This window comes from Tinamus guttatus, unplaced genomic scaffold, assembly GCF_059628265.1.
Source record: "Tinamus guttatus ecotype Peru unplaced genomic scaffold, ASM5962826v1 Tinamus_guttatus_pri_ptg000599l, whole genome shotgun sequence".
Classification (NCBI taxonomy): Eukaryota; Metazoa; Chordata; class Aves; order Tinamiformes; family Tinamidae; genus Tinamus; species Tinamus guttatus.
In genome coordinates, this window is record NW_028289133.1 from 3,639,547 (window position 1) to 3,651,769 (window position 12,223).

The window sequence follows — 12,223 nt, forward strand, 5'->3', positions numbered from 1 at the left end:
ATTTTTAAAAAATCTGATTTTTCTGTATTTGGTTTGATTCCCTTTGCTAGAAGTCAGCGGGTCCGGCCTTATGGCCATTTTTACCAATGTGCCCATCTTGCAGTGCCATAACTTGAGGTTAGAGGGATTTTGACTGGTGCCCTTGGCCACGGGGTTTTATCTGCTCTTGAGTTTCGACACGTTAAGCCCCAGCTCAAGGAAATGCTGCTTCGTGTCACTCTTTCCTGCACTGTAAGGGCATCCGGAGCCTTTTGCTGCCCTATCCTCAGCACTAAGAGCAAGGGAAAGGCCCAGCCCAGAGAGCGCACACGGAGCACGGGTGCAATTAGTGAAGATGAACCACACGCCGCCCTCTCAGTCAAGATGCAGAAGTTACTGAGCGCGTGTGTGCGCACACGTAGGCCGAGGCGGGGGACGGCGCTTTTACCCAGATTTGCAGCAGGAGGAGGAGGGACGTGGCATGTGTATCCGAAAAGGAAACGTGGACACGTTCAGCCCAGGAAAACCTGCCTCGCCATCGCAGGAAAGAGGCTAGAAATGCCGGTTACACATTAGTGCTCCGATAGGAAGCAGGAAATCCTGAAGAAATATCCAATTAAAAAGAAAAAAAAATCAAATGCTAGTGTTATTTTCTATGAGGTGATTTAGGACGGGGCAAGAACTGACATGCTGAAATTGGCCTTTGGAGGAGCAAAGCGCTGGGAACTGGTGCCCTTGGGGTCGTACTCACGCGGGCAGGATCGGGATCAACCACGGCTGCTCCCATCTGCGGACATAACAACACAAAGTCACCCTAAAACACCAAGGAAGCCAAATACTGCTGCAGACAAGGGCTCTGCTTAGCCCCTGCTGCCGCAGCAGTGACATTTCGGGCATTACTAGAAAGAGAAAACACGGATTGAGAGGCGCGCTGGGGGCATCCCGTGAGCCGCGGCCTGGCTGCCCCTCGCAGGCGGCGCCACAGCCTCCGCGCTGAGGAGAACTTGGGCACCTTGTGGGCTCCTGTGGAGCACGAGGCACCGCTGGGGCAGGAACGGCCCTCACGACTCAACGCTGAGTTTCTCTTTCAAACCACGTTACTCCGACACGTGAACCCTCCATATCTGGGAACCAAGGAGGTGCTTCCAGGGAATATTTTTAGACTAGATGATCTCTAGAAGTCCCTTCCACCCTCAACCATTCTGTGATTCTGAAGTCGCCCAACTAGGCACTGTTTTTGCAGTATGAAGCCAAGGCAGCTGCTGGTGGTCACTTGGAGCACATCTCCACGAAAGGCGGCTCTACTGTATCACATCCATTGCACACATGCTGCTACACAACACTTTGCAGTGCCACACATGGAAAATGAGCTCAGAAAGGCCTCCTGATGCCTGCTGACACCCACTAAGAGAACCACAGTGCAGATCTGCCCAGGTTCCTGCTAGGAAAACTAGCTCCTCACCATGGAATTGGTACCAGCTGGCAGAAATCCTGCTCCTATCCCTCCTTCAGTTCACTCTGCTCTCAGCAGGGCCAGGGGGGAAGTTTTTTTTTTGTAGCAGAATCTTCAGAGTTGGATTTCCAGAATTGGGAAACCAGCACAAAAGTCATCAGGCACGATCCTAAGTCTCAAACCCATGTTGGAAGTCAGCACACCCGGATCCTGAAAACATGGGCTGGACACCAGTCTGCTGCAGCCTGTTTCCCTCTTAATTCCCTCTTACAGGACAGGGATTTGAGGAGGATTCCTGGCTTACACGACTTCTGGGTAAAGAGCTGCCTGATTAGAGTGGGATGGTTAATAAGCCTCTAACAGTACCTACTGGCTTAATCTCTTCCTTCAGCACTTGGCTTTCTACAAGTAGGGAAATGCTTGTGCTAGATGAGCACCAGCTCTGGAGAGGGCCCTAAGGGTCAGTTCCCACAAGACACAGAGACAACAAGAACCCGGGAAGGAAGGGAAATGATCCCTTCTCCTGCTCCATCCACTTCCCTGTAGTAACATTCTGCCTAGGGAGCAGCACTAGGGCAGCTCATTGCACACCTCAACAAGTGGGACCAGATGGACAAGTAGATTGAGACAGGCCTTTCTGAAGAGCGCCAGAAAGCCCAGGGCTTCCGGTTGAAACCCCTTCCATTTTTGTTTCAAAAGGAAGGGAAACACATTTATTCATTAGGGAAACGTATCTAAAAAAAGGGCCAGGCAGAGCCAGAGGCCAAGAACACCCATCACCTAGACCTGGTTTAACCACATTTCCTCTGTGCCCTTGAGGAGTTGAAGCCAACCACAGGAAGGCTCTCCCTCTCCCCAGCTGCAAAAGGGGAGTCATTTTGACCTTATTAGAGGAGGTTGTGAAGATTAGGCAGCATTAGCAGAATGCTTTGAAGATGAGCAGTGCTGATTATATAAGGCCTAAATAGAACCTGTTGATCTCTCCTCCTCAAGGGGTTACAGCCAAGCACTGGTAATTAGCAGCGTGAGCCCATCAAGCAGGGGTGCGGACGCTGCCTCCGTCTCCAGCGCGTTCCTGCCTGGTGGCACAGAGGTGCCAAGCCCTGGTGGCACAGGGGCCTGCAACACCCGCACCACGTAGTGCCACGAGCTCTCTAGCTGCAAAGGTGTGTGATGGCACATGCTTCTTTGGAAATGGAATATGGATAAGGATGTAGGTTCCCCTTTTTGTTTCAGTGCCATAGCAATGCACAAGATCCTCATTCACTTCCTGGACGCAAATTTGTTCGTAGGAATTTCTGTTCAGAGCGGCTGAGAAATGGAAAGCCTCAGGTTTGCTTTGTTTCCTCCAACGACACAAGAACTGCCTAACCAAAGTGCAATTTTAGTCTATGCTGCTGTGCCTTTGGTCAAGGAACACGGATGTCTGCTTGGTCCAAACCCCACAATACCGTCACCACAGACACACAGAGTCAACCCATTTCCACGCTTCGCTAACGAAGCGCGTTCATCAACCGCCAGCCTTGCAAAACACCTTCACTGAGGAGAGAAGGTGCCCCAGAGCCAAACCCGGCTGCCTTCAAACCTTCTCCGTCACAAGGTTTAGCAGCAGGGATAAACTTCCCTATGCACAGAAGCCCCAGAGACAGGGAAGCAGTGACCACACAGCGGCCGCCTGCCCGCAACGCGCCTCCCGCCAGGAGCTGCGCCTGCCCCACAGGTTTCCTGGCGCTCAGCGCACGGCCTGCTCAAAGCTTCCGTCTTCGTGCAACAAAGCCAGGAGCTGGACTGACAGCAGCTAATGCAGAAGCTGTGCCTCTCCTTTGCCTATTTTCTCCTTTGGTGGAAAGTGCTATTTAATTGCAAAAGTTTAAATCCAGACAAGTTAATGCTCATTTAACTTGCCTTACAGTAGGTGAAGCTTGCCCACTTCAGCTCAAACAGGAGCTCTGTACCTTCAGCAGAAATTATCACTAGAAGTAAGGCTAACTCCCATTAAGCGCATATCAAACTTTTCCCAGCCTGTGCTGGGAACTTCTTGCTTCCTTTATAACCTCTTAATCCACACAGCATTTGTCACAACCCTCAAGATCTTTAGAAGAGCTGGAGTGGTTGCTGGACAGTATTATACAGAGTCCATGCAAGAAGCAGTTTACGTACAGAAGCAATGAATCAATCCCCAGGATAGTGCTTCAAAGGGCACCCATCCCCTTTCAGGGCTCTCTAGGGTTGTTACAGCACCCACACCAAGGAGCCACCTTGTAAGTTAGAGAAGAGGCCACCCGCCTCCTCAAGCATCTTCCAGCCTGGGTGTCTGCTGGAAGGTGCCGTCCTCAGAAAGCAACTGAAATCTCTGCACACAGAGGTAGTTCAAGGGTCTTATTTGTCCACACATGCCATTAACATTACAAGACTGGTGCAAACAGCTGTTCTTTAGATCTTACCAGCAGAAGGTTTGGCCAAGTGGAATAATTTACTATTTTACTGAATGAGCACATGTTAGGACAAAGAAAACAGAGCTGATCAACACGATTCTTCGACCACTGCAGGAAATGCAAAACCAGTTCACACTTCAGAAGAGTCAGGGGTTTTCTTTGCGAATAATTCAGAAAGCCTGCATCAAGAAACTCATCCCAAAGCAAAAAACCTACCCTAAACCAACTAACCAACGCCTGCCACACCAATAAATGTGGCTGCTGTATTTGGTAAAAGACATTTTTATTATTTTTAAAGTTAAACTGCAAAGAGCAACTTTTTGCCAGGAAGGCAGATGAACCATCAGAATAACGTAATCTTTTTGGGAAAAAAATATCCTACAAGATAATCATTAACCAATGTTTTTAAGCTATTTATTTACTAATGAGGGAACCCCTGTGCAATATGAGATGAGACATGCTCAACTTTTATCTTTTAGCATTGCTTGAAATACAAAAGCTAGTTCTGGTTGCAAAGCCATTACAAGTTTCTATTCCATTTTACTCCTGCCAAAAATAAAAAGTCTTCTCACACATTTCTGTTCCTTTGAAACACACTTCATTTATATACAGCATTTTCCTACTGCAGTGTCATATTCTATACAAAGTAGGTCAACGGCACTGTATTTAAAAAGTGTTTGGTTCCAGAATGATTCAAGATTGTTGTAAAAAAAACAAGCAAAGGCCTGCAACGGGTCAAGCAAAGGTAGCCAAAGCTGCCAGGAGACCCCCACTCACTTCTATCAGGGACAGCTGGATGTAAAAGAAATATAGAAATACATGATAAATAGCCCACATCAATTTGTTCAAGACACTCAATTTATTTTAAATGACATCTTTGTTTTTTTAAGCAGGTCTAAGCTCGCGAGCTGGATAAATCCCCTCAATCTCAAAGCGTTCCTAGTTACAAGTCCACACGAACCATCTGCAGCGCAGGGGTCTATGAGCCACTTACTTGCGACAGGGTGGTGTGTCCCTTAGTTCATGACTCTTCTGGTCACACGAAGGCAAAGCCAGCGCAGGCTGTTCCACTTGCAACCCGAGCATCTCTCTCCAAATTAGACAAATGTGTTAATTGCGGCTCATTTCCATCAACTGTCACAAAGAACAGCCGAGCTGCTCAGCCAGCCTGGAGTTCTAGTAGCAAAAATAGTTTGGTTCACTAGCAAACAACTCTCTAGCAGTAGTCAAGGAATTCATTGGCTTCAAGGATCTTACTCCTCCTCTTAAGGTGAGTAGGTGAACTTTTTTTTTTTCTTCTTCACAAAAACAAGTTAAACATGGACAATTAACAAAAAAATTTATGAACAGAACTTTTAAGGTTTGCAGCTATTTTATTTACAAGTATACATTTAACACAAAGAAACACTGATATCCAAGCCTAGTTAATAGTAGTGTAACAATATGCATCATTTTGATGATTATTCTAACCAACAAACTACACTGAAAAAAATTAATGCCAGTAAAATTCTTGGTCATAATATTAAGAAATACAATATATAAATTGAAAATATGATTGCTTAAAATTTGAAAATGGAAGTGAAGCCATTTGCACAGGAGTCAGAGTTTAACATAATCTGAAGGGAAAGGCTCCAAACCAACTGTATCTTTCAAGTTAACAGAAGGAAAACAAAAAAGAAAAAAAAAAACAAAAACAAAAAAAGAAAAAAAGCATAGTTTATCCTTAAAGATAATGGGCAGTTTTGCTTCTTCAGGTAGAATGTATTCCCAGTGTTTTCGTGTTTTGCAGTGGAATTACATTACTGAGCATGAAGACTTCCCTTGTGAAGCTGCCCCATCAATTTTTTCTGCCTCCAAAATTATCCTCTTAAAAACATCCACGGCAGTCTGCAAAGAGAGGGGACAAGATCAGTGGGTGGGAAGAAACTACTGATTACTGGGAAAAAAAAAAAAAAAGTTATATCAGCACAATTCCGCTGGCTACCCCAGTGTGTATGCTCAAACATACGTTCAAATCATATTTCGAAGTGGAAGAGCAGAGAGGAAAAACATGGTCATTTCAGTTTTGAACAAGGCCTTTTGGAAGGAGAGGGTAATCCCTTTCTTCACAACAATCCCAAACTATTTTCTCTATCACTGCAGGAAGGAATAAGTTTCAACTGAGGCGTATCAAAAGAAAGCCAATTACTGTAATTCGGTTTTATATTTCAAGTGTTTTAAATAGAAAGTTTGTGCTTGGTGACTGACAGCACTGAAGATTTGGATGTTTCGCTTCTCCACAAAATAAGCCAATTTGTTTTCTCCAAGCAAGCTTTAAGCTCCATGAAACTACAGAAGAAAAGACATTTTTTCAGCTTCAAGCACTGACTCTACTTGTAATAAATACCGCACACAGCAAACCTGTTTTTAAGACACGCTCAGTTTTAAGGGCTTTTAGGGCTACTGGCATCCATTAAGACACTCAAAAATACAACAGGCAACATAACATAATAACATAACAGAATTTACCTCAAAAGTAATGAAAAACCCCTACACATCAGTCAATGTTGAAGTGCTGGTCTGCATTATGACATTTCAAAATTAAAGATTCATGTATTGATCAGTGCTGGTCCCCAGCACCTCTAACATGTCACTTGCAGATCACCTAATTCTAGCCAGTTAATTTCATGAATACCAAGTGTGCACACGATTTTAAAAAAGGAGGCATGTTGTTTATGTAAAAGTGATCACATTATGAGGAAAGGAATTAAAAAAACAACTGTTTTGTTCTGAATCAGCATGCTCAAGAGCACTCTGATTTATTACCACATGTTTTGACCAGGCAGATGTTTTTGCTCCTCCACAAGGCATAATTCTTAACTGGATCACTTCCAAATTCTTCTCATTGACTAAACTAGTCCTGCAAACTCTTAAAGTAATCGTAACAAGAATAGATTGAATTTTACTATTTCCCATACATGTGCACAGTATCACGTCAGGAATTATTTAGAATACCTAACCAGTGGGAATAGAGTATTTCTCCATATCAGGGAGCTTCCCTGCAATCCAGGGTCTGACAGAGGGGGTCCATGCGCCTAGAACTGGGCAATGCATTTCCTGGGAAAATGGGATTCTAGGAGAAACCTGGACAGGACTGCAGCTCAAACGGGCTCAACTAGTGAAGCTTCCCTTGGTGCAAACCTGCTGGTTTACAAATATACTGCAAATATACCAATACACTAAGGTATATACCAGTGTTTCATTACTTAGAGTTGGCATTTTCAATGTTTTATGTACAGTTTATACATATTAATGTATAAATTCCTCATATTCCTCTTTAAAAACACCAATTAAAGCCACAACTCGCTCTGTCCAGCGAGAACCTGCAGGTTCTGTTGGAAACACAGTGTCAACAACTCTCCGGGATGGCGCAGGCCACGAGGCTTGTTCATCTACTGCACACAAAATCCCGTTTCACTGCACGTTTAATCCTTGTGCTCCAGGTTACCCACAGGGGTCCCTAATTCAGGCCCCCAGAAATAACACAAATATCAGACTACTTGAGAATTTACTTTCTGAAATAAACTGCTCGCATGAGTTGATCTTGGCTGAGGACTGGGCAAAAGAACTTGAACAATGGTAAGGTAAGGAAGAGAATTTTTCTGATCCTTTGCCAGTCCAAACACAGTCTCCTAAATAAAAACATTCCAGAATTCTGGGACAGGGCTAAGATCCTGAACTGCTTTAGAGCACACACTGAATACTGCATCTGCTGAGCCTGAAGATGAAAAAGAACTCTTGGAAAAGCAGCAATGCTCAAGCAACTGCATTTTGAATGGATTTTGTTTTGGTCAGAGCTAGATAAATTTGTGACTCCCTCCTAAAAAAAAGTTCGTCTAATGAGTTTAGCCCAGCTAGAAGACGACAGCTTGGTTGCTCTTTATTCCCTAAATTCTGCCAGTATATGCTGGCTTCCAACTTCTATTGAGTTTAAGATCAGTTTGGATTCTGGTTGTTTTTCAAATCATTCCTTCTTTTTAAACTAGGATTAAGAGGAAAAGGAAGCACCATACTATGTCTTAGAGGTAACAGTGCTGGGAGTTCCACAAGAAAGCTCTAAGCTCCTGAAGTTAGGCTTAAATTCCAAATCTATTTCAGGTCATCTCTCTATGCATTAAATTAGCTTTCCAAAAAACAAAATGAACCTGAACCACAGTTTTAGAGGGAGTTTGGAGTTAGCTTTGATAGACCAGTTACATCTGCTGTACCAAGCCCAGTCAGGGGAAGATCTTGATGAACCTCCAAGAAAACAAAGACCTCCAAGTGTCTGCAGGCTTCTTGGGAATATGGACTGACGTAAGGTGAACAGCCGATACCAGGAGAATCGACAAGCCCTGTAACCAGGTTCAAAATACACACTTGGCTCTCCAAACCAGACACAATTTCAGAGCAAGGAAAGATGGTCTGTCTTACCAGAAGTCTAAATATGAGCCTTTTAGATTCTGCCAGACTATGATCTGGTGGAAACAAGCCATGAATGCAGAGATGCTTCTGATATAACTCGTAAGAGAGGACACTTATCTGGCCTACCTACCTGTAGCCTCCTCTTCCCCCTGGTGCCTCAGTTCTCCTAGACTTCATACTTAGCTTTCAAGCCACTATTTTTCCACCTTCCTCAAAGCTAAGGGCTCCTCAGCACCTGTTTGCTAAAAGGCTAAGGCAGCTGCTCCAGCTTTTAACTCCTCCAAGCTTTCCTCTGTGCATCCCACATCTCCCCAGGAACCACAGCCGATGGCCCGGAAGACGCTCAGTTTTGTGGGCACCATCTCAGCAATGACACACGATCCCTCTACGCTCTGAAGCTGGCCAAATTTACCAAGCATCTTATGCAAGAGGCATGACCTTAACAGCAGGAACTGTATTAAAGCCCCTGCTTCTGTCTCCTGAGACAGAAAATCTCCCCTTGTAGCAACCTGCATTACCCAGTGACCAGGCTTTACAGGAGACCTGGCAAGAACAACTTGAACAGCAAGAACTGACAGAATTCCTGATTTTCCTTTGAATTTGTACAGGACATGACAGAAGTTTGAATACCCGACATACAGCTACCCTTCCTATTTCCACAAAGCCTACACATTTTGATGTAAATGTTTCAACTGGCAACATAGTTTAACAATACAGACAATCTGCAAACCATTCTCTGGACTAAGGAACAAACACAAATACATGGCAGGCAATGGGCTTTTGTTAGTGCAGCAATTTAAGATGCAAGACATGCAAAGTATCATATAAAACTTGCAGCTTTTTTTGCATAAATTCACCCTTTTGGGGGAGGCGAGGGGGAAGTGAACCAGCAAAATAAAATTCAAAAAAGTTATCAGAAAGATATATTGCAAGATAGGATTAGTTCGCTCTTAAACAGACCACGCAACAGAAGTATTAAATTGCTAAAAATATATATATAGAGAGAGCGCGCGTGCTTTGAATGATTTTTTCTTTAGATTAGTGAGTTAGCAAGTTAGCATTTGAACCACTCAAGCAGTATAGAGATATCAAGAAATTTCATATTTTAAGCCCAATTTTGACAAGGTTAATGAGACATGTAGCCAGAAACACGAGTACTTATAAACTAAATCCAGATTGTGCACATCTAGAGAGAGAGAGAAAGTTTCTTCCAGCAAGTTTTTCTTCCCGAGGAAAATCCAACTTCACACAACTGCTTACTGCCAGTAGTTTCAGAAGCTACCAAACAGGTTATTTGTTTTGCTTTTGGGCATGGAAAGGAGGGAAGAAAAGGCTGTTTAAACAAGCTCTGTTCTAGCTCTAGGACCCTTTGACTACACTGAGATGATCAGGAGGCTGAGGATGTGATACCCTAAGTTAAACACAGGCCAAGATAAGCATTTCTTCTGCATAAGGACTAATATGGACTCATTTATTTTGAACTAGCCTGGCAGTGTCCTCTTGACTCTCTCCTATATCTGCAGTTTCAGAAATGATGCCATTTCATGTGCAACGCCCAGCTGCCTCTGCTGGGTTGTAACTGAGCTCCTGAAACCTTTATTTTCCATATTACAGCAACAGTCTTGCTTAGTCCTTAAAACACAAGGTTCTTCCCTTGTAGCAGTCTACTCCTCTGCAACCGCACGAGCTCCACTGTTTAAGGTAGCTGTAGCAACCACAGACCCTGCTCCAGCCACACCACAGATTTAAGTTTCTGTTTGTCACCGACTTCTGCTACATGCAGTGAAGTTAAACTTTCAGTTCTTCACTTCTCTTTTTGTTCACAGAGACAAGAAAAAACTTGCCTATTTGGACCTCAATGCAGACAGCCATTTTATTCCCAACCACCTACAAAAATACCTGTTGAGCACAAACATATTATTTTAGCTTCCTTTGAGCGAGATTATAGAAACATTCCATGATGTTATTATTCAAATAAAGTCAAACTTAATCTGTTACCTGATTTTCTTTAGCAGAAGATTCCAAGAAAGCTGCATTCCAGGATTCTGCTAAAGCTTTCCCTTCTTCATAGCTGATCACCCTGACCAAAAAGAAAAATTGTGTTTCTTGACAACTTGCAGAACAAATGGAATTTGTTGTACTTCAGGAAAATCATCAGAGCACCAAAACATATAAATACCTATTATAAGATTTTTTGTGAGAGCATCTGCTATTGGCTATTGCCAAATCACTACTGAGCCAGGTAAAACTTGAGTGACCTAGAAAAGCAGTTGTCCCAAAGCAGTTTCATTTTTATAGTCTGTAATATCACCTAATGTTCTAAGGTTGTGAAAAATACACTCCTGCTAGTTGTTTTGAAAAAGAAGTGTTAAAAAGTGTTAAACCACTGTCCTTGGAATCTAGTAGCACAAATCAACATTAGAACAAAAGTTCATGGCTCTTAGTTCACGTTCTGGACACGATTCCTTTGCCAGCACCTTATTTTAACCTTCTTTTTTTAAAAAATTTCAGTTATGAAAAGCCAAGAACAAAACTACTGCGCTGCAGCCACAGGAATGCCTGCTGCTGTCTTGCATTTCACACAGACTGGAGTTCACATACCGTTCCATATGCAGGTCTTTTTTATTTCCAACCAGCATAATGGGTATTCTGTGAAAGAAAGTTCAGAACTTCAGAATAGTTATAGTATACTGAACAAAGTACTAGTAACATGCCTGCAATGAAATGAGATGAAAGTGTCACTACTTACTGGACTTTTCCCACCATATCCAATAACTTGCCATGGATAACTTTTATCACTTCAAAACTGCAAAATAAAGGGATGAAGTCACACATGCACTCCAATGTTTATCCTTAATACCCGAAACACAAGCAATTAACTGAACACGTAGACTGCCGTGTTTAAAGCTTATTCTATGGACAGTGGCCCAACGGCAGAGATGCTGAAAGTGCTACCGACTTGCACAAAACACACAAAATGAGCCCAGAAATGACAAAAGGCTATTCTTCTGCCTAGCATTATAGCCTCCCCAGTTATGGTATTTGCAGAAATAAGTAACATTACTTAGGATCAATGCATCTAATACATTAATACTAAGAAAATATTCCCCCCACCCCCACCTGCTTTGTAACTGCAGTAAGAAGTTTAATTACTACAGTCCAACAAACCTGGATGAGCCTTTCAAATTAAAGCATAGCTCCAAAGTAGGATCCAGTTAAGTGCACTCTGCCTTAACATAATACATTGTTTTTTAAAAAAAAAACTTGGTTCAGACAGAATTTTATGGTTTCATGCACATGAAAGACAAGAGACACCCAAGTTATAACTCTATGGGACGCAAGCGAACTGATCTGCAAGGTGGTGCTGGAACAGTGGTTATTGAAATATTTGTCTGCTCACCTATAATGTACATGAATTTTGAATGGCTGGAGATAAGAAGCAGTACCATGAAATGCCCAGAAGCCTAAGGCCTCGCTAACAAAGTCCACTGCATGTGACATTTAGCACTTTTCAGAAGGGGTTATAGACAGGATTAAAGAGTAGATGTTGTGCTCCTCCAATTGCACTATGGAAAAACATCCATACACGAAGGGCACAATTCAGTTTTGTTTAAAGACAGAAGCACAGATTAGACATGCAAATACATTGCAACAAAAAAAGGGACCAAAACTTTTCCAGTTTCCGAGGTTGTTAGCCACAGGCAGTATCTTGACTTGCACTGCATTTTAATTAGAATTCAGACACTTAAAAATAGAGCAGCATTCAAATGCACTTCCAACCCACACTTCTAAAAGAACTGGTGCCTACAAGTGCTATTCAAGCCATCTAAATCATTAAAAATTCTCACTTCCGAAACAAGAAAGGTTACTATAGAGTTAGAAAGGATTTTGTGTCAACGAGGTCTGGTTGTCA

The 12,223-nt window shown here is 43.0% G+C and overlaps 1 protein-coding gene across 2 annotated transcripts in view; it reads right to left on the reverse strand.

Annotated features, from left to right (window-relative positions):
- Positions 1 to 4,984: 4,984 nt before the first annotated feature.
- The window catches only part of RHEB (Ras homolog, mTORC1 binding), a 32,866-nt gene continuing 25,627 nt past the window's right edge, over positions 4,985 to 12,223 (reverse strand). Inside the window, exons 5-8 of one of the 2 annotated variants that reach the window (XM_088534767.1) lie at positions 11,060 to 11,116; positions 10,912 to 10,959; positions 10,309 to 10,390; positions 4,985 to 5,754 (exon numbers count right to left, since the gene is read on the reverse strand). In XM_088534767.1, the coding sequence (XP_088390893.1) occupies positions 5,662 to 5,754; positions 10,309 to 10,390; positions 10,912 to 10,959; positions 11,060 to 11,116 (280 nt within the window). In that variant the 3' untranslated portion in view covers positions 4,985 to 5,661. The remainder of the gene's footprint in view (positions 5,755 to 10,308; positions 10,391 to 10,911; positions 10,960 to 11,059; positions 11,117 to 12,223) is intronic. The other variant, XM_088534768.1, reaches the window with a different exon arrangement.